Source organism: Sebastes fasciatus, chromosome 4, assembly GCF_043250625.1.
Source record: "Sebastes fasciatus isolate fSebFas1 chromosome 4, fSebFas1.pri, whole genome shotgun sequence".
Lineage (NCBI taxonomy): Eukaryota > Metazoa > Chordata > Actinopteri > Perciformes > Sebastidae > Sebastes > Sebastes fasciatus.
The window spans coordinates 2,894,977-2,922,178 of record NC_133798.1 but is presented as its reverse complement, the minus strand read 5'-3'; the positions used below and the strand labels follow the sequence as shown (position 1 = coordinate 2,922,178).

The 27,202-nt window shown below is 42.0% G+C and overlaps 1 protein-coding gene across 1 annotated transcript; it reads left to right on the top strand.

Annotated features, from left to right (window-relative positions):
• The first annotated feature begins 1,479 nt into the window (after positions 1–1,479).
• Positions 1,480–9,185, top strand: dnaaf4 (dynein axonemal assembly factor 4). The gene is made up of 9 exons (XM_074631499.1): positions 1,480–1,791; positions 2,858–3,005; positions 4,503–4,633; positions 4,758–4,974; positions 5,055–5,200; positions 7,303–7,412; positions 7,529–7,682; positions 8,589–8,694; positions 8,950–9,185. Exons 1-9 carry the CDS (start codon positions 1,669–1,671, stop codon positions 9,066–9,068), a joined length of 1,254 nt encoding a protein of 417 aa, XP_074487600.1. The 5' UTR covers positions 1,480–1,668; the 3' UTR covers positions 9,069–9,185.
• Positions 9,186–27,202: the final 18,017 nt, after the last annotated feature.

Here is a 27,202-nt window from a genome sequence, read left to right as displayed (position 1 = left end):
TTAAACTAAGGTGTGTCCTGTAAATAGCATCACAGGTATCTTCAAACTTGTAATCAGTCAGTCTGACTATTTAAAGGGTGAAAAGAAGTCACTGTGCTGTTTGGTATCATGGTGTGTACCACACTGAACATGGACCACAGAAAGCTAAGGAGAGAGTTGTCTCAGGAGATTAGAAAGACAATTATAGACCTTCATGTTAAAGGTAAAGGCTATAAGACCATCTCCAAGCAGCTTGATGTTCCTGTGACTACAGTTGCACATATTATTCAGAAGTTTAAGGTCCATGGGACTGTAGCCAACCTCCCTGGACGTAGTCGCAAGAGGAAAATTGATGACATATTGAAGAGACGGATAATACGAATGGTAACCAAAGAGCCCAGAACAACTTCCAAAGAGATTAGAGGTGAACTCCAAGGTCAAGGTACATCAGTGTCAGATCGCACCATCCGTCACTGTTTGAGCCAAAGTGGACTTAATGGAAGACAACCGAGGAGGACGCAAATCATAAAAAAGCGAGACTGGAATTTGCCAAAATGCATATTGACAAGCCACAAAGCTTCTGGGAGAATGTCCTTTGGACAGATGAGACAAAACTGGAGCTTTTTGGCAAGTCACATCAGCTCTATGTTCACAGACGCAAAAATGAAGCATACAAAGAAAAGAACACTGTACCTAATGTGAAACATGGAAGAGGCTAGGTTATGTTCTGGGGCTGCTTTGCTGCATCTGGCACAGGGTGTCTTGAATCTGTGCAGGGTGCAATGAAATCTCAAGACTATCAAGGCATTCTGGAGCGAAATGTGCTGCCCAGTGTCAGAAAGCTTGGTCTCAGTTGCAGGTCATGGGTCCTCAAACAGGATAATGACCCAAAACACAGCTAAAAACACCCAAGAATGGCTAAGAACAAAACATTGGACTATTCTGAAGTGGCCTTCTATGAGCCCGGATCTAAATCCTATTGAACATCTGTGGAAGGAGCTGAAACATGCAGTCTGGAGAAGGCACCCTTCAAACCTGAGACAGCTGGAGCAGTTTGCTCACGAGGAGTGGGCCAACATACCTGTCGACAGGTGCAGAAGTCTCATTGAGAGTTACAGAAATCACTCGATTGAAGTGATTGCCTCGAAAGGTTGTACAACTAAATATTAAGTTAAGGGTACCATCATTTTTGTTCAGGCCAGTTTCATTAGTTTGTTTTTTAAAATGATTCTGTTGAACCAAAATTCAAAAGCAATATCTGATTTTCATTAGTTAATTTTCAGTGAATTTTTATTTATTATTACTTTTGTCAGTTTCAAGTTATTTCAGTGACCATTGTGGGTTTTTCTTTCTTTAACGGAAGGGTACCAACAACTTTGCCTACGTGTGCATATGCAATATATGGTAGCCTGTATGGTCTATGGTATTGGTGACAACTCTCAGTTCTGATTCTTCCGACAAACATGAAGGCAGCATGCTGTCTCTGTGGTCACCATAGCAACGAGACGCCGTGCGGCAGCAGAAACACATTCTGCCCTTCACTACTCCTCGCCTTTCTGTCGCAGAAGTTGGTTTTAATGTGATTACATCGATATTTCTACACTAACTAGTATCAGCAGCTCCTCTGGAGAGCCGCTGCCGGCCCGACTACAGGCAGGACGGAGACCCGGACAGATTTCCGGGCTGAGGATGCCGCTGCTGGTGACAGACTACTGCTGGATACAGACGGACTCCTCGGTCTGCATCAGTGTGCCTCTGAAGGGAGCGACAGCTGGCAAAGTGAACATCTTGTCTACGGACGAATACCTCAAGGTAAAGCTAGCTCACTTTGTTGTTGTTGTTGTTGTGAATGTGGCTTTGTCATTAATCATTGACGCAGGTAGAAGTGCATGATAAAGAACATGAAACGGATATAAGAGAATAGCATAGCAGAGGCTACTAACGCTGGCCTTAAAGGGCAACTTCGGAATTTTTTCAACCTAGACCTAAATGTTCCTATTGTTCATGTTTTTGTGTCTAATGGGGACAACACTTTCTGAAATAGCTCCATGAAGCGCTGAAGGTCAGCCGCTCACAGGCCGCAGTAGGCTACCTATTGGGGCAAGCTGGCACCGTCATTTACATCCACTAACAGTGCTTGTTTTCGCCACTGACAGGCTCCAATTGTTAATACAGAGGAATAAAACCTTTTCCTTACCTTTGTCTTGATTCGGTCTGTCTGTTATTAAAGGGGACTTATCATGCTCATTTTTCATGTTTGTATTTTGTGTTTCTACTAGAACATGTTTGCATGTTTTAATGTTCAAAAAACACATTATTTTCCTTATACTGTCTGCCTGAATATACCTGTATTTACCCTCTGTCTGAAAAGCTCCGTTTTAGTGAATTGCAACGGAATTGCGTTGCTAGGCCACAGCTTGGGTCTATGTTTACTTCCTGTCAGCTGATGACATTCACATACACTGCAATAGGAAATAAACTGGGACACATTTAGAATGTTTACATTTAAAACTGTGAAATGGTCTATATGTTGTAGATTTGTGACATCACAAATGGACAGAAATCCTAATGGCTTGTTTCAAACGCACAGTTTCTGAATACGGGCTGTGTGTACTTCTCTGTATATTGAGCGTTTTGATAGTTTAACAGTATTTATATACGTAGCACTTAAACCTGCTTTATAATGTAAAAGACATGAAAATCTCACTTTTTACAATATGGGACCTTTAATACAATCGCTCTAGGAGAGAGGATTAGCGTACGGTTACCATGGAAAATGGCGGTTCCGGTTCAGTGACACTACAACTGACCTTCACCCGCTGTATTTTATGTGTAATGCCATACAGTATACATTTTTTCCACTTTCTTTTGCGCACAGGTGCATTACCCGCCGTATCTGTTCGAAGCCTTCCTGTATGAACCTGTCGATGACGACAGAAGCACAGCGAAGGTTGGAAATGGAGCTGCACTCATTAGTTTGCCAAAGAGGACCAATAAAGTGTGGGAGCATCTGATGAGAACTACAAGTAAGTAGTAGCATCTAGCTGACACCTCAGTCATCTCACATGCCATCTCTCTCCTATCTCCTATAGCCAACGAGGGTGGTTCTAGGGTCAGTGGCGCTTGGCCCTGAAATCTTTGAATGAGTCTGGAGTCATGCTTTGATTAATAAATACATCAATAAGTAGAGATGCACCGATACCAATACCAGTACCGATACTGTGCTCATGTACTCGTACTCGCAAAATGGCTCCGATAAAACGGCACTGATACAACTTTACAGCAGCGCAACGGTAACCTCTCGTCACCATCTTTCAGGTCCTATCGCACACGCTCACGCTCCACCTCCCCGACGGTGCGGGTGACATGGACCGGTGGTGCGCTGCAGGGCCGGGATCCCACCTCTGCTGGCGCGCACCGGCCCTCACTTTCATTGCGCCACAGGGTTTTGCTTGCACCCTCTGACTTGCGCGTGCATTAGACTCCTTGGTTCGTGTTTCAAGACGGGTCGGTTGGGTTGCCGACAACGCCGCAGACCCCTGGCGCCTTTTACGTGGGCCGAGCCCCGCCCTGGTGGCACGACGCGGTTGGGGCGCACTGAGGACAGTCTGCCCCGGTTGACAGTCGCACCGGGAGCAGGGAGCCCCATCCCTCCCCAGCGGGGAGAGAGGGTGCAGCGAGCACTTTGGCCACGGCCCTGGGAAGCACCTTCACCCCGAGCCTTTCCAAGCCGACCTAGAGCCGGTCGCGGCGCACCGCCTCGTATGCGGGACTCCCCAGCTTGCCGTGTGTCGCTCACACCCTCCAGCTGGCTGTTAACGAGGGTCTTTTGGCACAGAGAAGTACTCGTATCGGTACTTGGTATCCGCGAGTACCCAAATGTAAGTACTTGTACTCGGTCTGAAAAAAAGGGGTATCGGTGCATCCCTATCAATAAGTAATAAAGTGTTTTGATTCCTGTTATTATTATTATTATCCTTTAACATACATGAAACTAATTTAAACATTGCTGTAATTGAAACAATGTATGAGAAATTCATCCTAGCCTCATAATCTGTCTGAAATTTATTTCACTTCATTGGTTCAACCTCATGGAACAATACATTCAATCACACAAAGCTACATAATTATGAGATCCACAAAGGCACACATTAGAAAGAGCAACTGCCACATTTTATCACAAACAAAACATTGAGAGCTCGATGAAGGCCGCAAGCTGAAACGCGTTGGTCTGACAATGAAGTTGTTCTGCAAATGCAGGTGTAGCTGGAGTATTTACCTCTTCAGACTCTGACTGAACAGAACTGTGCTGTGGCCAGTGGAGACGTCAATATTTCAGTACCATCATATTCCTCTTTACCAGGAATGAGGGGGGGGTGGTGTATAGCCACAGCAGAGGAGCAGAATGACTTGTTGACTGGCACGGAGAAATGTGCTTCTGCTGTGAATAACCAGGCTTCTGCTTCCACATCATATCACCTGTACGTGAAATTAATCTACCATTATAAATCAATATGTTTCAGATGATAAAGAAAAAAAGGAGGTCAGAGAAAGGGCTCTGTTGAAATACCAGGAAAAGCTTTCTTCAGAGTCCCAATTCAAGGCGAAGAAAGAGCAAGCAGAGAAAAAATATGCACTGGAGACAATGATGAAGGTAACATACTCAGTGACGGCACAATCTACTCACGAAGCACTTCACCAAGTGTCCAAAATGACCATTGGAAATCTGCTGTGAAATCTTGAACTACTCACATATAGTATGTTTTACTTGATCTCAGCTTGAAAAGGAGAAAAGCGACAGTATCCAGAAAATGAAGGACAATGAGCGAGAGAAAACCACAGCAGAGTTGGCAGCATGGCGAGTGAGACAGAAACAAAAAGCAGAGGAAGAATCCCAACTAAAACTCCAAAGTCAGAGAGACGATCAAAACAATCTGAAAGCCGTGACGGAGAAGCAGGAAAATGGATGTAAAGATGGAGGGAATGTCAAACTGGGTAAGTAATTTCCTGTGAGATCAAACTTTCTCCTACACTGGTTGGTATTGGTAGGCTAATGAACATATTCCTGCGTTTAGAACAACGAGGCAATGGTGAAGCAAAGAGCAAGAGAAAACAAGCGGACTTGCCTGCTCCGAGACTCGTTGGAAACATTCAAGTCACATTTACCCCACGAGTTTTCCCAACAGCCCTCAGGGAATCACGAGTTCCAGAGGAGGAAGAGGTGAGTTGTTTTGTTTGTTTGTTGTTTTGTTTGTTTACCAGCAATCTAAAACACACAAAACATAAATTAAAGGGACTGTTTGTAAGAATCAGAAATGTCTTGTTGACAGCGACACCTGTGGCCGTTAAGTCAACAAAAGTCAGCGTCCTGTTGCTCGCGCTTGTGCTCGCTCTACATAGACATGAACGAGCATCGCTCAAAACAGTGAGGCGACACACGTCAGCTAAAAGCACAATATCACTCTATATTTCAGCTGCTTGGCAGTAATGTTAGCTGACCAGACCAAGGTCTCTCCATGAATCAATGCTGATCCTAGTGTTGGCTTTTCCTGCATCGGCCTGCCGACCGCGGCCGGAGGGAACAGGGGAGACACCGGAGTTTTGGTCGGAGACGATAACGTTTCTCTCTGCGGAGCCCCGTCACTTCACAAGACACGGGAAACCTCTGTTGGTCTGGAGGAGCTGCAGCAATTATTTCTGCACAAACGTCCACTGTACATTCACTAGATATTCTCAGAGCTAAACTAACTCTTTTGCAGTGTAGAGTGTGCGCGCATGCACGTGACAGTGGAGCGAAAGAGTGAGTACAGCAAAGACTCCAGCCCTGGAGACCAAAGCTACGGTCTCCCCCGCATCCTCCGACCGTGGCCAACACTGTTTAACAGACGGGCTTCACTAGATACAACCAAGAGGTTTTGGTGCTTCCGTGTAGTTTGTGTTGGAGTCTGAGTCTGAACAGCGTAGCCACACGCGAGCACGCATGGGACACCGACCCGCAATGATTTATACGTGTAAGAAGTTACTAACAGTCCCTTTAACAATGTAAAATGTAGAAAATATGAGAAGCTGGAACCAGCAGATGTTTGGCATTTTAGTTTCAAGTGAAATAAGAAGCTGTGGGCCGCAGGTGTCTTCATTCTTGCACGTCACACAGTTCACACTCTGTCTGCCTCAAAAAAGAAAAAATGTTCATGTGGTGATGATGATACTTGTATTTTGTGTTTCTACTAGAACATGTTTACATTCTGTAATGTTCAAAAAACCCTTTATTTTCCTCATACTGTCTGCCTGAATACACCTGTATTTACCCTCTGTCTTACAACAGCTTGGGTCCATGTATACTTCCTGTCAACTGATGACATTCACATACACTGCAACCAGGAATAAACTGGGACACATTTAGAATGTTTACGTTTAAAACTATGTAAAGGGTCTAATTATTGTATATTTGTGACATCACAAATGGGCAGAAATACTGACGGCTTGTTTCCAATGCAGAGTTTCTGAATAGGGCTGTGTGTATTTCACAGTATTTATGTAGGACTTAAGCCTGCTTTATAATAAAAAAAACATGAAAATCAATTTTTTTTATAATATGAGACTTTAATGTAAGAGACTTCCTGATGAGCGAGTTTTAAGCTCTGGAATCTTTATCACCATTTCATCGCTTTTCAGTTGATCACTAAAGTTCACTCAGCTGTAAATATCACTCTTAATTGGAACAGTGATGCCGGGCATTGGACTGAAGAATTGCTGTCAGGTTAGGTGTAAGTCTTGTAGTGGACATTCAAAGTACATCACAGAGATGACCAAGGCCGCATTAAAGGTCAGAGTTGTTCCACCTTCGTCGGGACCACTCTTCTCATTTTCCTTTGGGCACTGGGTTTGTAGCCCCCACGCATGCGCAGGCACACATCAAGAGGAAGCTACGAAAAAGGCGGACACACCGCCGAAAAAACTGAAATATGGCAAGGTGAAACGTCAAGCAGACAAAGCTTGTTCCAAAACGAGAGTGAATCTGGGGCTGGCTTTCACTTTGGCTGCCATATTTGGTGCTGCAGGTTGTGCAGGGCTGTGTTCTGGCAACCGCTGTCAGGGGACGTGCACTTCTGGCGTCGTTGAGGCGGGGGGGAAGGGCCAACTTTGAATGTTGTGTTAACAAACAGTAAGCGACAATTCCTGCATAGTATGCCTTTAAATTTAGAAAACATTCCCAGAATATAACACTTCTCTAATCAAAGTTTTGGGTAAAGCTTTAATCAACCATTTGCTTCATGAGTGGAATTAGCACTAAGATTTCACTTTTTATATTTTAACCAACAGTGGCTCAAAAAACAAGCTGAAGCCAGGCGTGCAGTAAATGCAGATGGTGAGGAGTTGAAGGACCTGATGGAGAACGAGAGGGACCCTGACTGGTTAAAGGACAAAGGAGAGTAAGTGAAGTCTGCTCTCAAAACTATTGACCAGTTTAACTATTTAAGTTTAACTTCTATTTATCATTTTAAGTTTTTCTGAACCATGGCATCACTAAGGTGACTCTTTCTTTCAGCAAATGCTTTGCGATCGGGGACTACCTTGGGGCAGTGAATGCCTACAACCTCGCTATCAAGCTCAACAGAAAGATCCCAGCTCTGTATTCAAACAGGGCTGCTTGTCATCTGAAGTTAAAAAATCTTCACAAGGCCATTGAGGATTCCTCTCAGGTACTACTCCCTGCGTTTTATGTTCTTCTATGCATGAAGTACATTGAATTAAAGGTCCCATATCGTGCTCATTTTCAGGTTCATACTTGTATTTTGTGTTTCTACTACAACATGTTTAAATGCTGTAATGTTAAAAAAAAAAATTATTTTCCTCATACTGTCTGCCTGAATATACCTGTATTCACCCCCTGTCTGAAACGCTCCGTTTTAGTGCATTTCAATGGAATTGCAACGGAATTGCGTTGCTGGGCAACAGCTTGGGTCCATGTTTTACTTCCTGTCAGCTGATGTTATTTACATCCACTGCAACAGGAAATAAACTGGGACATATTTAGTATGTTTATGTTTAAAACCGTGTAATGGTCTAAATATTGTATATTTGTGACATCACAAATGGACAGAAATCCTAACAGCTTGTTTCAAACGCACAATTTCTGAATACGCGCTGTGTGTATTTCTCCGTATATTGAACGTTTTGATAATTTCACAGTATTTATATATCACTTAAACCTGCTTTATAATATAAAAGACATGAAAATCTCACTTTTTTACAATATGGGACCTTTAAAGCTTCACTGCGCATGTTGGTGTCTTGAAACTTGGTTTATAATAATATAATTTGTACAAGAACAGAGACAAAAGAATTCTACCGCGGCAGCCTCTATACATTCTATACAGTTCTTTAATTCTGACACATCTTCAGTGGTAATGAGAGGTCGAGAGAGTTTGATATCATCATGGTTAACGTTAACTTTTTTGAATATCAGTTTGATTTAGTTTCTACTGTATTACGACCCTTGGCATGAGTTCTGTATGCTTCACTTCGTGAATAATTCTGATAGCAGAGCTGCATCATGCTATTATGTAAAAATATGAATAGACATCTGCCCACATGTTTCTCTGCAGGCACTTGATTTGTTGACTCCACCAGTTGCTGCCAATGCAGCTGCCAGAGCCAGAGCCAATGTCCGCCGAGGATCTGCTTTCTGCCAGCTACAGCTCTATGCAGAAGGTTTGAACAGCAACAGCAACGTTTTTGATTTGGTACACTGTTACTATACACCTTTGACTTGTATGTCTTGGGTTTAATGATACACTCACAATAATAAACAAACACTTTTGCATTGTGTTTAAAGACATAATGGTAGAGTAACAATACATCACTGTAGCATGTTTTTTTCCAGAATGATAACTGAATGGTTGAAGAGATGACCGTGTCCGCCTACTCTGTGCTGTCAGCTGATCTACCTGTGACATGTTTTCTCAGGGCTACAAGACTACCAAGCTGCTCTCAAGATTGACCCTCACAATGAAGCGCTGCAGGCAGACACACAGAGAATCAGAGACATTATTCAAGGCACTGCAGCTAACCCTGAGACACAGTGAAACACAGAAAATGTACGGTACATATAATGTATAATGTATGTATATAATGTGGCTGTTTATTGTTTGTGTTATTTGTCTGTTACCCAGTGTTTTAATAAATGACAACAGAGAATTAAAGGCTGCTGCATATCTGTAACCATAAAGTCGAATACTATGTTTAATCCCTGCTGCAGCCATTGAGTTACAGGCTTCAAGCTGTTACCTGCTGACTTGTTGGAAGCTGGAAAAGGTATGTCAGATAGAGACCTGTGTCAGTGTCAGTGTGTTTTGCTGACGAATATGATGTAGAGTGCATAGAAGACACTCACCTGATGTTACAAGACTCGACGCGGAGAGGAAGATCCTAGGTCAGGGGTCAGCAACCTGTGGCTCCGGAGCCACATGCGGCTCTTTAGCCCCTCTCCAGTGGCTCCCTGTGGATTTATAAAATCATTGTTGTAGGTCTATGGGATGGTACGATGGTACCATTGGTATGACGGTACCGTTGGTACGACGGTACGACGAGTATAAGGGCCACATTGAGGAAAAAAAAAAAATCTGAGACTTCAAGAATAAACTCATAATATGAATAAAGTCATAATGTTATGATAATAAAGTCTTAATATTATGATAATAAAGTCATAAGTTTACTTGAGAAAAAAAGTTGTAGTATTATGAGAATAAAGTCAGAATATTATTAAGTAGTAATTTTACGTGTTATTTTGTTTTTTTCTCGTAAAGTTATGACTTTATTCTCGTAATATTCTGACTTTATTCTGGAAATCTCAGATGTTTTTTCCCTCAATGTGTCCCTAATACGCCGTAGTACATTGTCTCTTTTGCCCTCACTGCATTGGACTTATATACTATATACTAACACTATAAACTGTGTTACCTTCATCACAATGCTCAAATGTTTTGCGGCTCCAGACAGATTTTTTTATTTTTTTTTACTAAAATGACTCTTTTGATAGTTAAGGTTGCTGACCCCTGGTCTAGGTGGACAGCCACGCTCTCTGACCAAAACGATAGGTGGTAGCAGGGGTCCACCATACCTAGCAGAACTCCACGTACAGCGACACTTGCGGACCAAAGCCAAGGCAGAGGGAAATCTCCATCCATCTGGCACAGGATTACTGGTACTAGCCTGCCTAACTCTCTCCTCAATGCCCCAAGTTACGGCCACCATGCATGAAGGAGGCAAAATGTAGGTGGGGGAGGTAGGAGCAGAGTCAGGGTCAAAAAGGCGAGAGAGAGCATCAGCATTAGAGCCAGGGTGATAGGACTGAGACAAATTTAAGCGATTAAAGCTGAAGTAAGCAAGATTGGAGCAAATCTGATTAAAAAAAGTTATTTTTATAAAACGGTCGCTATATCGTGACAGTAGTACATGAGACAGGTAACCTGAAAAAAATCATGCTCCTAACGGCATCTGCAAGATTTCACAGACCGGAGGAAAACAAGCAGTAAGAGCTGATCAGAGGTCTGGCTTCCAGCTGCCGTCTATGAGAGCCGGCTGTCAATCACTCACAAACTCCGACCAAACGGTCAAACTAGGCAGCGCTGATCAAATATGAATCAATATTCTGTTACGTTAATGACTATTACTCTCCCCAGATGTTCTCAGAATCATCTTGTAGTGCACGGTTTAGCTGTAAAATGAGAAAGTTTGTGACGTGGCCATCATTATAAAATATGTTGAAAGAACGGAAAGTTCCGGTCACATGACCGGAGCACAGCCAATAGGAACGCTCTCTCAATGAAATGACCTGTGATTGGTCAAAGTCTCCCGTCACAGGCTAGATGTTCTAAAGCCTGAAAACAGAGCCATGAGGAGGAGCAGAAGTCTAGTTTTCTCTCACAACACTTGAATTACAATATGCTGAAAGGTTATTATGGAAATTGTACCTAATGATGCCAAAAATATACTGCCTACTGAAGCTTTAAGTTTTCTGAAAATGTTTAAAGTGTTAAGTTAAAGTAATGCAATGAGGCATTATCTTATCAAATAAAGGCTAATTTGCATATATTTCCAGAACAGATATCTGAACATTGGATAAAAGCAGGTTCAAAATTCTTGTTTCATTTTGTTGACATATTAGAGACAAAGGTTTTTACAGAGTAGATTTTGGACATCTCTTTTAATTACTCCATAACTCACAAAATACTGTCAACTGCCATAAAAGAATCAATTGCCGCCATGTTTTTAGGAATGAAATGTTGTATAAATCAGGTATATGGACAAACCCCTTTGTAAAAACCTTCAGAATCAATGAAACTCAGTCAGCCACAACTTGCTTTTAATAATGTACAAAGCACCCTGTGTAACACTTGTGATTGGTGATTCTCTGTCTTTTAAGCCTCTCATTCAAGCAGCTGGTGAAATAACTTAAAGGTCTCATATTGTAAAAAGTGAGATTTTCATGTCTTTTACATTATAAAGCAGGTTTAAGTGATATATAAATACTGTTAAACTATAAAAACGCTCAATATACAGAGAAATACACACAGCCCGTATTCAGAAATTGTGCGTTTGAAACAAGCCGTTAGGATTTCTGTCCATTTGTGATGTCACAAATATACAATATTTAGACCACTACACGATTTTAAACGTAAACATTCTAAATGTGTCCCAGTTTATTTCCTGTTGCAGTGTATGTAAATAACATCAGCTGACAGGAAGTAAACATGTACCCAAACTGTTGCCAGGCAACGCAATTCTGTTGCAATTCCGTTGAAATGCACTAAAACGGAGCGTTTCAGACAGAGAATGAATACAGGTATATTCAGGCAGACAGTAGGAGGAAAATAAAGTTTTTTTTTTTATCTTTTCAGCATGTGAACACGTTCTAGTAGAAACACAAAATACAAGTATGAACCTGAAAATGAGCACGATATGGGACCTTTAACGCATCAACAGCTCGTTTAGCGGCTGGCGGCTGCAGCGTTCTCACTCAATACTGGACCAGTTTCAAAAAGTGTTGTCCCCATCAGTCATTTAGACACAAAACATGGAGAAATGGGGTCCAGGTTGAAAAATACCGAAGTTATCCTTTAACATCAGACTGACCAGTCCCTATTCATCCTCACTCCAGCCCCACTAACTCTACAGTATTTTATGATGCTGATTTCAGATTGAAGGAATTTGGAAATTGATGCTTTTCTTTTTAAACAGACTTTCTGTGAAGGCCCTTTTTTTGCTTTGAATCTGAAGTGCAAATTGAGGTCAACTGATCAGACCACACAGTGGGTCAGGACCCAGCGCTGCTGCATCATAGGAAGGCTGGTATGAGTCTCCAGATGGTTCTTGAAAAAGTGGTGGTTTGGTGCTTTATTCTAACCCGACAGCACTGCTGGTTCTAACATACTATCTTTAGTATAACATAACACTGACTCATAACTCATTGCAGGTTAGTAATCTACAAAACAGAGTTTACCAGCTTTAAAATGTGGGTCTACAGAAAATATTTTTTTGTCAGTCCACTAATTTAAGCAGAGCAGAGCTCCAATCCTGCCAAACATGTGAGTGTGACTTTGAAGGAGCACTTGAAGACCTCGACCACACACCCTGCCCTCTGTCAGCGGACACAATTGAAATCTGTAAACACCCCGCAAAGCCGCTTTTCTTGTTTTTTTTTTCCTCCTACCAAATTTTAGTTTTTCTAATCTCCTAATCAAATGTGCCAAAAGCTTCCCAAAGAATTACGAATGGTTGAAATTCAGCGTCAAAAGAATGGCATCATTAAGAGGCTTTGATTTGTAGTGGAGCTGCATTGTGGCGGGGCAGTTTGAGTGAATGACTGTCAGTGAATGACTTCTCTCTAAGCGTTTGAAAAGATAAACACAATTCCAGCGTAGACGAGCAATAGAGCTGAAGTGTTATTACAAAAGATTAATGCAAGTCTTTGTGAATGGAGCAAATGGAGATGCATGCTGGGAATTCACTGGACGACTTAGCTGCGGTACGAAAAGTAGAACATTTTGATTACATTTGATCCTGATTCTGTAACTAGAGCAGGAGGCAAAACACAAATATCCTCAGAGGCACGATGCCGAAACATTTTGTTTTTCCTTTTTTTATGTCATTTTTTCAAATTTGTGTTTCTGCATGTTTTACGCCATTACTGTCAACCATTTTCCATGCTGTACATGTGTTGGTTATGTTTGTGTTGTGTTGGTTATGTTTCAGCATACCAGCAGTATTCAAAATGTCGAAATGCAAAGCTTCATTGTTAGGAAGTAGAAATAATGATCTCCCCGGCCTCAATTTTGAGTAGATCATTTAACCTCAGTTGTGTATTTTTACACAATAAAAAGAAAATCTTAAAGGTCCCATATTATAAAAAAAGTGAGATTTTCATGTTTTTTTATTATAAAGCAGGCTTAAGTCCTAAATAAATACTGTGAAAGTATCGAAACGCTCAATCCACAGGGAAATACACACAGCCCGTATTCAGAAACTCTGCATTTGAACAAGCTGTCAGGATTTCTGTCCATTTGTGATGTCACAAATATACAATATTTAGACCCTTTACACAGATTTAAACGTAAACATTCTAAATGTGTCCCAGTTTATTCCTGGTTGCAGTGTATGTGAATGTCATCAGCTGACAGGAAGTACACATGGACCCAAGCTGTTGCCTAGCAACGCGATTCTGTTGCAATTTTGTCACAATTCCGTCGAAATGCGCTAAAACGGAACGTTTAAGACAGAGGGTAAATACAGGAACATTCAGGCCGACAGTATGAGGAAAATAAAGTTTTTTTTTAACATAACAGCATGTAAACATGTTCTAGTAGAAACACAAAATACAAGTATGAACCTGAAAATGAGCATGATATGGGACCTTTAAACTTTATTATATTCACCATATACTGTATGTACACAAAATTTGACCTCTGCATTTAACCCATCCTAAGGAGCATGGGCTGCTGTAAAGCACCCAGGGAGCAGCTTGGGGTTCAGTGTCTCTCTCAAGAACACTTTGACATGCAGACAGTAGGCTATAGGGACCGGGGATTGAACCGCCAACCTTGTAGTTAAAGGACAACCCGCTCCACCCGTTGAGCAACAGGCACCATTGAGTCTTTTGAAAGCTGCTCTGATGAATATTTTTGTATTAACAATGGATCAAATGTCTAATGTGAAAGGTGTTGCTCGTAGTGATAAACCTCCAGAGAATTATCACCAGAGCTCTGATAAACCTGCTGTAAACTACCCGCCCAGCACCAAACAGCAGACAGACAAAGTTACCAATTAACTTGTGGAGCATTTAAGAGCTAAAGAACCAAATATTGTTCTCAAGATTTGGTGGCAACTAAGGGTGCCCTGTACCGCCGTCATTCTCTCCTTCTCACCGTTACGTTGTTTTGCTTCGTCTCAGTCCTTCTAAATGGCTGGGCGATAGGCAAGTGGCTGCAACTGAGCTGCGATTTCTCCCCCTCTAAGCATTTAAAGCACTGAGTAACAGATGAAATTGACCCAAAGAGCCCCTCTGCAGCGATGGGGGCCCCAAGGAGATAATCTCAATCCTTCTGTGGCAGAGCCACAAGTCCCAGCCACACATGACGGGACCTGTGGCTAGAGACATCACATAGCCCGCAACTGTGGCAACACCCTGAATCAAGTTATTCATTTGGCCGATGCTCCAGTACAAAATGTCACTCTGAGGCGGCATGGCGGGGGCGTCAGGCTGGGGAGATGCCAGCGAAACGCCCAACACCCAAATATCTTGTCAAAATATTGAATATATGAATTCTGACATGTAGTGTAAAGCGCTTTGAGTGGTTGGAGGACTAGAAAGGAGCTCTATAAATGCAAGTCCATTTACCATTTACACTCTAAACTTTCAACATTTGAATAGGCGCCTAACTAAAACACAACGTTTATTGCAGATTTTACACTAAACTTGACACACTCTCAAATGAATCTTCAGGTTCCCAGCTTTCAAATCAAGTACACCACTTCTATGTGGCATATACTGTTGACCTGCTATCTACCCCTGAAAAAAAACCTGTCTCCCCTAAAAAAGACATGCATGGCACAATCAAGCTCAGGTGATTTGTTGGAACAAATAAGTAGGATCAAGCATTTACAGTAGCATTACAGTTACAATCAGATGACAGTAAAAACACATTCATTAACTGAGAGGAATGACACAACTAATAAAGTCATTCTCTGCTGACTGACAGCGATGACCTCAGTTTGCATCAGTGTAATGTCGACTGACTGATTGAATGGTGTGACAAAAACGCTCTTATCATTAACACTAGTAAGACAGAAGAAATGATTTTTGCCCTTCCTCCTGACTGTCAGCTGCCTCCAGTTACAATTCATAATGTAGAAATTAAACAGGTCTCTTCACACAAATACCTGGGAGTTCTGATAGACTCCACCCTATCATGGACCCCTCACATTGAATTTACTTGTAAGAAGATACAGCAGCACATTTACTTTCTTCGCAGACTCAGATCATTTGGAGCCAGCAGCCAGATTATTTTTCTATTTTTCAGTTCAGTGATTCAGAGTGTCCTGTTGTACTGCAGCACAGCCTGGTTCACTAGTATATCTGTGAAACTTAAAACTAAACTTTATAGCCAAATCAAAATCTGCGTGAAGATCATTGGCCAACCTGTGACATCCTCCTTTCAAGCAGCTCACAACAAGAGTATGCTCAGACTGGCCAACAGCATCTCTTCTGATCCCTTACATGTTTTAAATGGGGAATATCAACTTCTCCCCTCCAAGAGGCCATTTAGAGTCCCGACATTTAACCGTATCAGGCTGAAGAACGCTTTTGTCCATCAGTCCATCTTGTTGCTAAATAATAATTAATGTGCTGCTAAAGACATGTACATCCAGAGGACAGATGGTCATTTTGTAATGGGTTATGTATGAATAATTGTGATGTGTTTTGTTTTTTTGTTTGATGGGTCTTACTTGTCTGTCTGTCTATGGTAACAGTATGTCTACTGTATGAGTACTTTTTCTCAAACTAAGCTGCCTATGAATGCAAAATGAATTTCAGTGCAAACTGACAATAAAGTTGTATTGTATCGTATTCAATTGAGTTATCTAGAAGAACTACTGTACATAAAAGAGACATAAAATGATATTAATTTTAATGGTTTCTGTCTTATAAAATATTTAAGTACAGAACATATTTCTCATATCTATATTTCTTAATATGTCTGATAGGTGATGTCTGATCGGTATCTGAGTAAGCAGAGGGATGGTGTCCATGGAATGCTGAGATCCTTGCTCCTTGGTGACCTGTGACCAGAATAACTGAGTCTGAGTCTGTTGGGTTGGGTTAGGGTGTGCTCTTCGAAGGATTCTGGATTGAACCTGGATTTTACTGTTGCATAACATGTTGAATGTGTTTGAACATGTTTTTTGGTAGAATGAGATAATCCAAGCTGGAGATCTTATAGATATGAGAAAGTAATTTCTTAGGGCTGACAGTAAGTAATGAATTATGTTTAAAAATGGATAGGTAAAGCTTTATTAAACTGCTTTTAATTGAATGCACTGGAATGTGTACCTGTAGGTGTTAGGTACAGTAGGTTGAATGCTTTGTCGAAGATCATACCCATTTGTCGTAGACCCACCTTAAAGGTCCCATATCATGCTCATTTTCAGGTTCATACTTGTATTTTGTGTTTCTACTAGAACATGTTTACATGCTGTAATGTTCAAACAACAAATCATTTTTCTCATACTGTCTGTCTGAATATACCTGTATTCACGCTCTATCAGAAACGCTCCGTTTTAGTGCATTTCAACGGAATGGCAACGGAATTGCGTTGCTAGGAAACAGCTTGGGCCCATGTTTACTTCTTGTCAGCTGATGTCATTCACATACACTACAACAGGAAATAAACTAGACACATTTAGAATGTTGTGAAATTGTCTAAATATTGTAGATTTGTGACATCACAAATGTACATAAATCTTGACGGCTTGTTTCAAACGCACAATTTCTAAATACGGGCTGTGTGTACTTCTCCGTGGATTGAGCGTTTTGATACTTTCACAGTATTTATATATCACTTAAACCTACATTATAATATAAAAGACGTGAAAATCTCACTTTTTGCAATATGGGACCTTTAAAGAGATGTGATGTATGGCCTGACCTTGTCCTGTATTAAAGGTAAAATATGCAAGAATGAACTAAAAAAACAATATATAGACTGATACAAAAAGAATCCCTCTCAATCATCACTTATGCCCCACTAGAAGTGTGTGGTGGTGTCTGTATCTACAGAGACCCTGCAGCCCTCTGCCTGGATGTTCTCTTTTCTTCTTATTTTGCTTCACTCTGGACACATCTGGGTGTCCGTTAACACCTTTGGGCCCCACGTGGCGGTGTAACAGCACGCAGGGTGTGCAATCCGTTCAGGTGGTCAAATGCCGCCGCTTTGTCACGTACCTCGTCTTCTGATAACGACTCACAAGTATAAAGGGGGCTGTATTTCACAGATGAGAACGGGTTGTGTTATGTGCATGTGTTCCAGTGATCACCCTGCTCCTCTCTGTGCTGCGAGAGCAGCTATGATCAGTGTGTCTGTAGTTGGACGAGAGCAGCGCCGAGCCACAGCCAGCAGACAGGAAGGCCCAATTCCAATCCGGCCCCTCCACCCTCCCGCTCCGTGGTGGAGTGAACTCTGTTTGTAGTCACACTCACAGCTCAATGAAGCTCCCTTCTTTAAGGTGGAGGGGATCAATACAGCAGCCACTTCGGGACGAACCTCCCTCTCCCCGCTGATAGTAGGTCGGCCAATCCGGTACTGGAAGCTCAGGGATCTGAACGACTCTCCTATGGAGAAGGACAAGTTACTGTGTGTCTCAAATAAAACATTGTATTTGAAACTATCATCATTTTCTTATGTTGACTTTTATGATTACCGGTAGCAAGCTGCTGTCTGGCACCGATAGCCCTCCTCAGTTTGGTGTCCTTTTTTTGAATGAATGGTGCTACCTTTCCAAGTAAGTAATCAAAGTCTTCCACATCCATCCTCAGGAGTTCCCGAAGACCCCTCCTGTCATTGTCCTACAGAAGAATAAAAGCAACAGAATCTTTTGCACTAAACTGAGCATTCAAAATTGGAAACTCAGCATGTTTGATTCACCCAAAATGATCTTACATAGATTACTTCAGTGATTTTTGGTAGAAATATTATATGACAGGCATATAAAACCTTGGAAACCTACTATTTATAAAGCAAACATGCTACGGTGACTAAAAACATACATAGGACCTTAAAAGTGGAGTGCTTGTGTGTGTACGCCACTTAATAGCCTATTATTGAATGGCGTATGCTGTCATTTCAGAGGCCACTGGTGGCAGATGTAAACGGGATCTGTATTGACTTTTTGTTGATTTCAGTTGGGGTGACTGCAAAACCGCCTGATAAAAAATACATCTTCACTTACCAAACAGTCGTTTACCAATTGTTTTTCCTCCACGAGATTTTTCAACAAACAGCAGCAACATAAACTATCTAGCTAGCTAGGCACTTGTACCTATGTAATGTTCAAACATTTGTTACCGCAAGTTCTGTTTTGAAGTATGGACAGCCCATACCGTCCGCTCCGTGCCGCCCAGGAGCACATCCACAACTACTTCTTTCTTTCTTTTCTTTTTCTTTTCGCAATACCAGACCGCCAGCATCACACACAACGCTTCTGTCGCCATGTTTGACAGTTGCTTCAACCGCCTCCCCGATGACGTCTGAACTCGGGCATGATCGTGAAATACGACGTGCCGTGATTGGATTGATTTAAGCGTCTTTGAGAGCACTAAAAAGCGCTATATAAAAAAAAATCTAATATATTATTATTATTATTGGTCGTGGTCATACGTGTAGTCTTGCCAGTCACCCAACCAAGACACTGTAAGAGTTTATGACACTGTGATCATTAGATCTGACATGGTGACCATCGTCAAAGACAAAAATATTGTGTAGTCTGATCCTGGCATACGATATAATCTGGGGTATACACCGATCAGCCATAACATGCAGACCACTGACAGGTGAAGTGAATAACATGGATTATCTCGTTACCATGGCACCTGGCAGTGGGGGGGATATATTAGGCAGCAAGGGAACATTTTGTCATTGAAGTTGATGTGTTGGAAGCAGAAAAAATGGGCCGGCATAAGGATGTGAGGGACTTTGATGAGGGCCAAATAGTGCTGTCTAGATGACCGGGTCAGAGCATCTCCAGAACTGCAGCTCTTGTGGGATGTTCCCGGTCTGCAGTGGTCAGGACCTACCAAAAGTGGTCCAAGGAAGGAAAACCGGTGAACCGGCGACAGGGTCAAACCCGAGGCTCATTGATGCACGTGGGGAGCGAAGGCTGGCCCGTGTTGTCTGATCCAATAGAAGAGCTACTGGAGCTCAAACTGCTGAAAGAGTTAATGCTGGTTCTGATAGAAAGGTGTCCGAACACACAGTGAGGAGCAGTTTGTTGAGTATGGGGCTGCGTAGCCGGCCACCGGTCAGAGTGCCCATGCTGACCTTTGTCCAGCAATGGGCACGTGAGCATCAGAACTGGACCACGGAGCAATGGAAGAAGGTGGCCCGGTCTGATGAATCACGTTTTCTTCTACATCACGTGGATGGCAACGAGTTGGAGGTGTTGACTCGGCCTCCAAATTCTCCAGATCTCAATCCAATGGAGCATCTGTGGGATGTGCCGGACAAAACAAGTCCGATCCACAGAGGCCCCACCTCGCAACTTCCAGGACTTAGAGGATCTGCTACTGACGGCTTGGTGCCAGATACCACAGCAGACCTTCAGAGGTCTAGTGGAGTCAATGCCTCCACGGGTCAGGGCTGTTTTGGCGGCAAAAGGGGGACCTACTCAATATTAAGCAGGTGGTCATAATGTCATGGCTGATCAGTGTATACTGTGTATATATATATATAGTCTTTTCTATCTGTTTACTAGTACAGATAATACTATTAGTTCCCTATTAGTCATCATATTGACCGCAGAGTTCATGGTAGGTTTTTTGGAGATGTAGCCTATATTTATGGGGGCTCTGTGCCTCTGTCACAATGTGTGTGTGTGTGTGTGTGTGTGTGTGTGTGTGTGTGTGTGTGTGTGTGTGTGTGTGTGTGTGTGTGTGTGTGTGTGCGTGCGTGCGTGCGTGCGTGCGTGCGTGCGTGCGTGCGTGCGTGCGTGTGTGTGTGTGTGTGTGTGTGTGCGTGTGTGTGTGGGCAGGCTCAGACTGACTCCCACCTATTGTTGTGTGAGCTCTGTTTGATTGGCAGCCGGTCGGCCCTGCTGGCTGGGTGCTGGACATGACTGACCAGTATCATATGGAGGTCTTTATCCGTGCAGACTGAGCAGGACACACACTGCTGCTTCTGGACACTGCCCTTTAACCCATTTAACACACTTGAACAAAGGCAGTGGACCCCCATGTATACATGTCCCTGCACCATAGAACAGCTTGGAATTTAACCAGCTCCATGGGGTCCAAAGTTATAGGGCCGCTTGGCCTCTACATGACATCGGGGTTGTATTTGTTTTGTTTTTTAAAGTAACGCTCATTTAAAAAGAAGGAGATACATGTTTTAATTTGAACAAATTGTTCCACCTTAATACAGCACAACATACTGAAGTAGACAAGATTGATTTAGTTTACATCTCATTGTTATCCACCACAGTATCTCTGTGATCCAGGATGTGGTTTGCTAGAGCTTAAAGCTTGGATAGGTTGGAGAAACCAAGAGTAAGCTAGATCTTAAGCCCAGCCCAGTGTTGCCAACTCCAGCAAGCAGCACTAGCTTCAAACGTTGCTAAACCTAGCGAGAAATTCGTCAAGTTGGTCAGTAAGTGACATTAACTCCCACCAGGTTGATGCTGCGGGCAACCCAGAGAATAGGGCGTATTTAATAGGCTATGTATTATTGTTTGTAATATTTGGAAATAATAGTATTAAAATTGCATTTGTAAAAAACAGTACAAAAAAAAAAGTTACAAATTTAGAAAAAAAAATGTCTCCCCTCATTTGGGACACCCCTAGCCCTCGCCTATACCGCCTATGGCTAGGGTTGGCTCTGCTGTTAGGGACCCCTTTCACCTTGTCAGGTGTCCCGTTGTTCATAAAAGTTATATTTATTACTGTAACTTTAACAATTCATTTATGCAATCCTATGATCCAACATTATTTTAGTGTATTAGACAATGAATATGCTAATTTATTTTACAGTCTCTTTTTATATTTCTTTCTGCAGAGTATAAGAAATCATTGATTAGCTTCGGATTAAATGGTGAAAACAAATTACTGGTTGTGCTTTAAGGATAAAATAAATCTATATTTTCATTTCTATATTTTCCAATAAGGCATCTCTCTATTTTAACTAGCTAATACCCACAATGATTAAAGAAACAATTCAATTATATACAGACACAGAAAGAAGGCATCATAGGTCGAGTTCACATTGCAACTTAAACTGTGTAGTTATTGTTTTCCATAAAGTGTTATACAGAAATGATGTTTTCTTATCAGTGTGAAGAACAAGTGCACAAGTTCCCCCTCAGATCTGGACCATCCTCCCTCCTCCTTCCTCTTCCCTCCCTTTCTGCTCAGCTGAATAACCACTAAAGGTAAATTAGATCATAATGACCCTGCACCATCCATACAAAACCTGATTAGACATGCAACCCTCTGCCTAATGAGCTGAAAAACTGCTCTGTGTGTGTGTGTGTGTGTGTGTGTGTGTGTGTGTGTGTGTGTGTGTGTGTGTGTGTGTGTGTGTGTGTGTGTGTGTGTGTGTGTGTTATGTTGTGTGTGAGTGCGTGCGCGTGTGTGTGTTCGTATGTGTGTGCATGAAATGTCTGTATTTTGCTCCTTTAGTCACAGCTCTGTGTGGTATCGTCTAACACACACAGACTCCAGAAACCATGTAAACACACACGCACACACATATCTGAAACCGTGTGTTGTTGCATGTAAGTGATGTGTCATCTACATGCGTGCCACTAGGGGGCGGAATACATCAGAACCAGCTGACAGAACTACCACCACGGCTGGCTCATGAAGTTGTTATGGCTATAAGGCATTATATCAAATCATATGATATCTTCACAGCCAAAGGACAATGAGCAACATTAGCATTCATTTGGAGTCATGTTTGTGTCCACCTCATGGGGCTCGAAAACTAAATTGAAATTTGCTCATGTATAGGGCCCACAGTTTTGTGCAACACCCCTGGAAATGTAACCAAAACAATGTACTAAAGAGCTTGGACAGCTCAGCCTTGTCAATATTTGTCTTCTTCTTTTTTTTCTTCTTCTTCTTCTTTTTTGAATGATCAAAAATTGAGCCCACAGTGCATCAAAACATGTTAGTGTAAACAGCACTGTACACAGCTTCTGCAAATTTCCGCTAAATAAAGCTCCGATGTTCATGAAAATAAATGACAACATTTTGAGGTCATGGTAGATGTAGAGTGGTAAACGTCCGAATTTTCTCTCAAAAACTGTGTTTTTGACAATATTTTGAATTTGATATTTCAATCCTCATGTAAAACATCGCATCCAATGGAAATCAGGCATTTTTAATTTCAGTTTTTCACTTATGGAGCAATCAGTCTTTATTAAAATAAATTACTGACATCTCTGTGTAGTCCAGATGAAGTTGTACGCACATTCTCAGAATTTTGTCTTGAAAACATTTTTGACAATTCAGCTTCAAACAAGAATTTTCGACACTAGTTTGAAATTTGCCTTTACATGCAACCCTGGGCGATTCCTATTGTGGTGCCACAATAGACCTGTTTTTTTTTATTTTTTTTAGGGGGGTACATCCTCTGAATGCTCTAGATCTCTAGCTTGTGGCTGTAAAGTTTCAGTGTGATTATCCTAGAGGTCACCACAAATCATTTTATACAGTGAGGTCAAATTTTTTTTTTAAATGGTCTCACTACAATGAAATATTTCCTATGGGGACTAACATCATCACACATGAATACAGTTGGGCTCATTGAATCCACAAGAGTCTCAGCTGTACAGTGAGACCCAATTTATGTAATTCCAAGACCGTTTAGGGACCCCAGTGTGCAGAAATATTCAAATACACCATTTTAGAATATGAGACAATACCACATTGATACTGCAAGCAAATAACAGCATGTGATTATCATAAAGTGGGCATGTCTGTAAAGGGGAGACTCGTGGGTACCCATAGAACCCATTTACATTCACATATCTTAGGTCAGAGGTCAAGGGACCCCTTTGAAAATGGCCATGACAGTTTTTCCTCGCCAAAATTTAGCAAAAGTTTGCAGCGTTATTTGTCCTCCTTCACAACAAGATAGCATGACATGACATTAGTGTTACCAATGGATTCCTTCGGTTTTCTAGTTTCATATGATATCTGTATCTTCACAAAACCGGAATCCCTTGGGTCTTAGAGGGTTAAAGGTTTAATGATAATGGACCGTCCTGTAATTCTCCTGTATTTGTTTTCCTCCTCTTCCTTTTTTCATCTTCCTCCTCTTCTCCCTCCTTCCTGCATAGCAGTTATAATTTGATTTGATATTGCTATCAAGCATATTGACTAATGTCGTTTTTTGTCAGTAAACCAGACCCATAGAAACCTTACCCAAACCCAATGTTAATAAATACATTTTTTAAGTGACTTGGTCTGAAAGGGACCTGAGGAAAAAAATAAATAGACCCAAAGCTGACTAGATCCAAACTGTGGTCGACCTGAACAGACCCAAATAGTGAGAACAGCAACACTGACGGCAGTATCATGCTCCACCAGTTAACAAGCAGCCCTTCACAGTTCACACTCGACATCTGCCTCATTTTTGTCCTGTGATGATCATGAGGCAGCTTGGATCCTATAGCCAGCCTGATCAGATTGAACATACATTCAATATATATAATATAATATAATACCAAATAGTTTGTGTCAATCAGTTGATGCCACTGAAACGTAATATGAGTTTTTACCATTACCATCACTAGTAAAATATTTGTATTTAGAGTAATGTGACAACCAGACAAGGAAAGATGGATAATATCTAAGTATTTACCAAATGCCAGCAAAACATTCCCATCAGCCTCAGCTGCATTTTGTGTTTAGTGCAAATACTAGCTTGCTAACACGCTAGACCAGGGGTCAGCAACCTGCGGCTCCGGAGCCACATGAGGCTCTTTAGCTCCTCTCCAGTGGCTCCCTGTGGATTTTTAAAAAGGGAAGTTTACGAGAAAAAAAAGTTGTAATATTATGAGAATAAAGTAGTAATTTTACATGTTATTTTCTTCTTTTCTTGTTAAGTTATGACTTTATTCTGGTAATATTACAACTTTTTTCTCGTAAAGTTACGACTTTATTCTGGTAATAATACGACTTTTTTTCTCCTAAAGTTATGACTTTATTCTCGTTATATTACAACTTTTTTTCTTGTAAAGTTATGACTTTATTCTGGTAATATTACAACTTTTGTTCTCGTAAAGTTGTGTCTTTATTCTCGAAATCTCAGATTTTGTTTTCCCTCAGTGTGGCTCCTAACTCACTGCAAATGTTTTGCGGCTCCAGACAGATTTTGTTTTTTGTTTTTTTTGCCTAAAATGGCTCTTTTGATAGTAAAGGTTGCCGACCCTTGCGCTAGACTAAGATGTTGAACATCAGCATGATACAGTAATAGTATGCTGCCAGTAGCATTTCGTTCAGAGCACTGTGCCCATGAAGAGCCTCACAGAGCCACTGGTATGGCTGTAGACTTCTATAAGCAATGTGCAGTAAGCTGACTGGCTGTGGCTATGCATCATAGAGTAGAAGTCTTCCAGTTGGACCATCAGGACAAAAAATTAGACACTATTGTACAGACATTGAACCCCCTAAATTGCTACAGGGCTGTTGCACTACTAGTGACCACTGACCTTCACCAGGTCAAAAGCCATATGTTGGTGTTTGAAATGTTTATTTTTGTGTGTACCATGAAAGATATCCTATTTGTTTTCTTTGTACTTTTTCTATTACGCAGGTCCTCAGGGATCTGTAGTCCCCATGGACGTGACCTTTGCTCTCCGTGTTGTTTATTGCTTTGTTGTTGTTGTTGTTGTTGTTGTTAATGTAGAAATTGAATCTTATTTTGCTGTTTTAATTCACTATTCTCTTTTCCTTTTCTTCCCCTCTTTTACCTCTCCTTTCAGCCCTCCTCCTATCTTTCATCCCTCCACCCTCATCCCCTCTGCCTTTCCACAGCGATAATGAACTGCCTGTCTTGCCCCCGTGAATCTGTTCAGAGCGTTTGTGAATGATAGACTAACCCCTCTCTGAATTATAGACTCCTAGGGGTCACCCTGTATCCCCAGGGGCCCATTGTGAGTGCCCCACTCACAGCCTCTCTCGGCTGCACTTGACAGCCCATTGGTATGGTGTGTGTGTGTGTGTGTGTGTGTGTGTGTGTGTGCGTGTGTGTGTGTGTGTGTGTCCTGTGTTTCCTCTCAGGTAGAAGAAGCCAGCAGATCACTCCCTGCCCTCCAGCATGCCTCACTGCCTCTTTTATAGAGTTTCTCTCTCTGAATGAAAGGAGCCTGGATACTTAAATCCAACTGCTACCCACTCCCACTAACTTCCCTTCTCACCACATTTTCCAGGGAAGTGAGCAGAAGGAGACAGGAACAGAGCGAGTGTGCAAATAAAAGAACAAGATTCAATGAACCTTTAAATATCCCTTGGGTATAATTGGATGAATATTACAGCTGATTGGAATAGAAAAAGGTAAAACATATTGAAGATAACAAATAAAATAGCTGTTTAGTAATTGCAGGAATGCACACTGATGAAATGCAGATGCATATTCTTCCATACGCCCATCCAAACGTGTTCCATTTGATCAGGTTAGATCATTTGGACACAAATGTGTTGTGAAGTAAAAAGTGTATTGTTTGCTATTCACTTCCTAGGAGTATATTTACCAGTAGGGATGAAAGCCCAGAAACTGATGTTGAACATATGCAGATCAGATTATACCCAGCTTGGTTCATAGGAACAGGGAAAGCATACAGATAGAATAACAGCTGCTATCAGTCAGCTGGAAGCTACAGTTTCACACGTTTTTAAGTCTGGATTATACATGATAGCAAACCACGTACACCATTGTTTTTAAGGTGGAAATACAGTTGTCAAAAGGGGCATTTAAGACAGAAATTAGACAACAAAAAATACCAAATACATTTAAGAAAAGCACAGGATATGGAGGCGTAGTCGGGGGGAGGAAGGTTTGCAGTTCGGTGTGCTGAGGATCTCATCGCTGCTTTTTGCAGATGATGTGGTCCTGTTGAGGATCAGCACCTCTAAATCTGAGGCCATGGTTCTCAGCAGGAAACCGATGGATTGCCTACTCCGGGTAGGGAATGAGTCCTTACCCCAAGTGAAGGAGTTCAAGTACCTCGGGGTCTTGTTTGCGAGTGAGGGGACAATGGAACATGAGATTGTCCGGAGAATAGGAGCAGCGGGGGCGGTATTGCATTCGCTTTACCGCACCGTTGTGACGAAAAGAGAGCTTAGCCGGAAGGCAAAGCTCTCGATCTACCGGTCAATCTTCATTGACCAAAGAACTAGATCGCGGGTACTAGCGGCCGGTTTTCTCAGGAGGGTGGCTGGCGTCTCCCTTAGAGATAGGGTGAGAACCTCAGTCATCTGTGAGGGACTCGGAGTAGAGCCGCTACTCCTTTGCGTTGAAAGGAGCCAGCTGAGGTGGTTCGGGCATCTAGTAAGGATGCCCCCCCCTGGACGCCTCCCTAGGGAGGTGTTCCAGGCACGACCAGCTGGGAGGAAGCCACGGGGAAGACCCAGGACTAGGTGGAGAGGTTATATCTCCACACTGGCCTGGGAACGCCTCGGGATCCCCCAGTCAGAGCTGGTTAATGTGGCCCTGGAAAGGGAAGTTTGGGGTCACCTGCTGGAGCTGTTGCCCCGTGACCCGACCCCGGATAAGCGGTTGAAAATGAGTGAGAGTGAGTGATTTAAGAAAAGCAGAGATCTTTGTCAGGCTTTTAATATATATGTAATTCACTTTTGCACTTTAGCAAAGCGGTGTGGATTGGGTTCTAGTGGGAATCCATTCCCTTACTTGTGATCAAGGTAATGGGAAGATATGAAAGCTGTACGCCA

Excerpts from the sequence above, each read along its gene's own strand:
- dnaaf4 (XM_074631499.1), top strand. The coding sequence starts at position 1,669 with ATGCCGCTGCTGGTGACAGACTACTGCTGGATACAGACGGACTCCTCG. Across the intron at positions 4,975-5,054 it reads TGGAGGGAATGTCAAACTGG|AACAACGAGGCAATGGTGAA; the intron begins GTAAGTAATTTC and ends TCCTGCGTTTAG. Across the intron at positions 7,413-7,528 it reads TGGTTAAAGGACAAAGGAGA|CAAATGCTTTGCGATCGGGG; the intron begins GTAAGTGAAGTC and ends TCTTTCTTTCAG.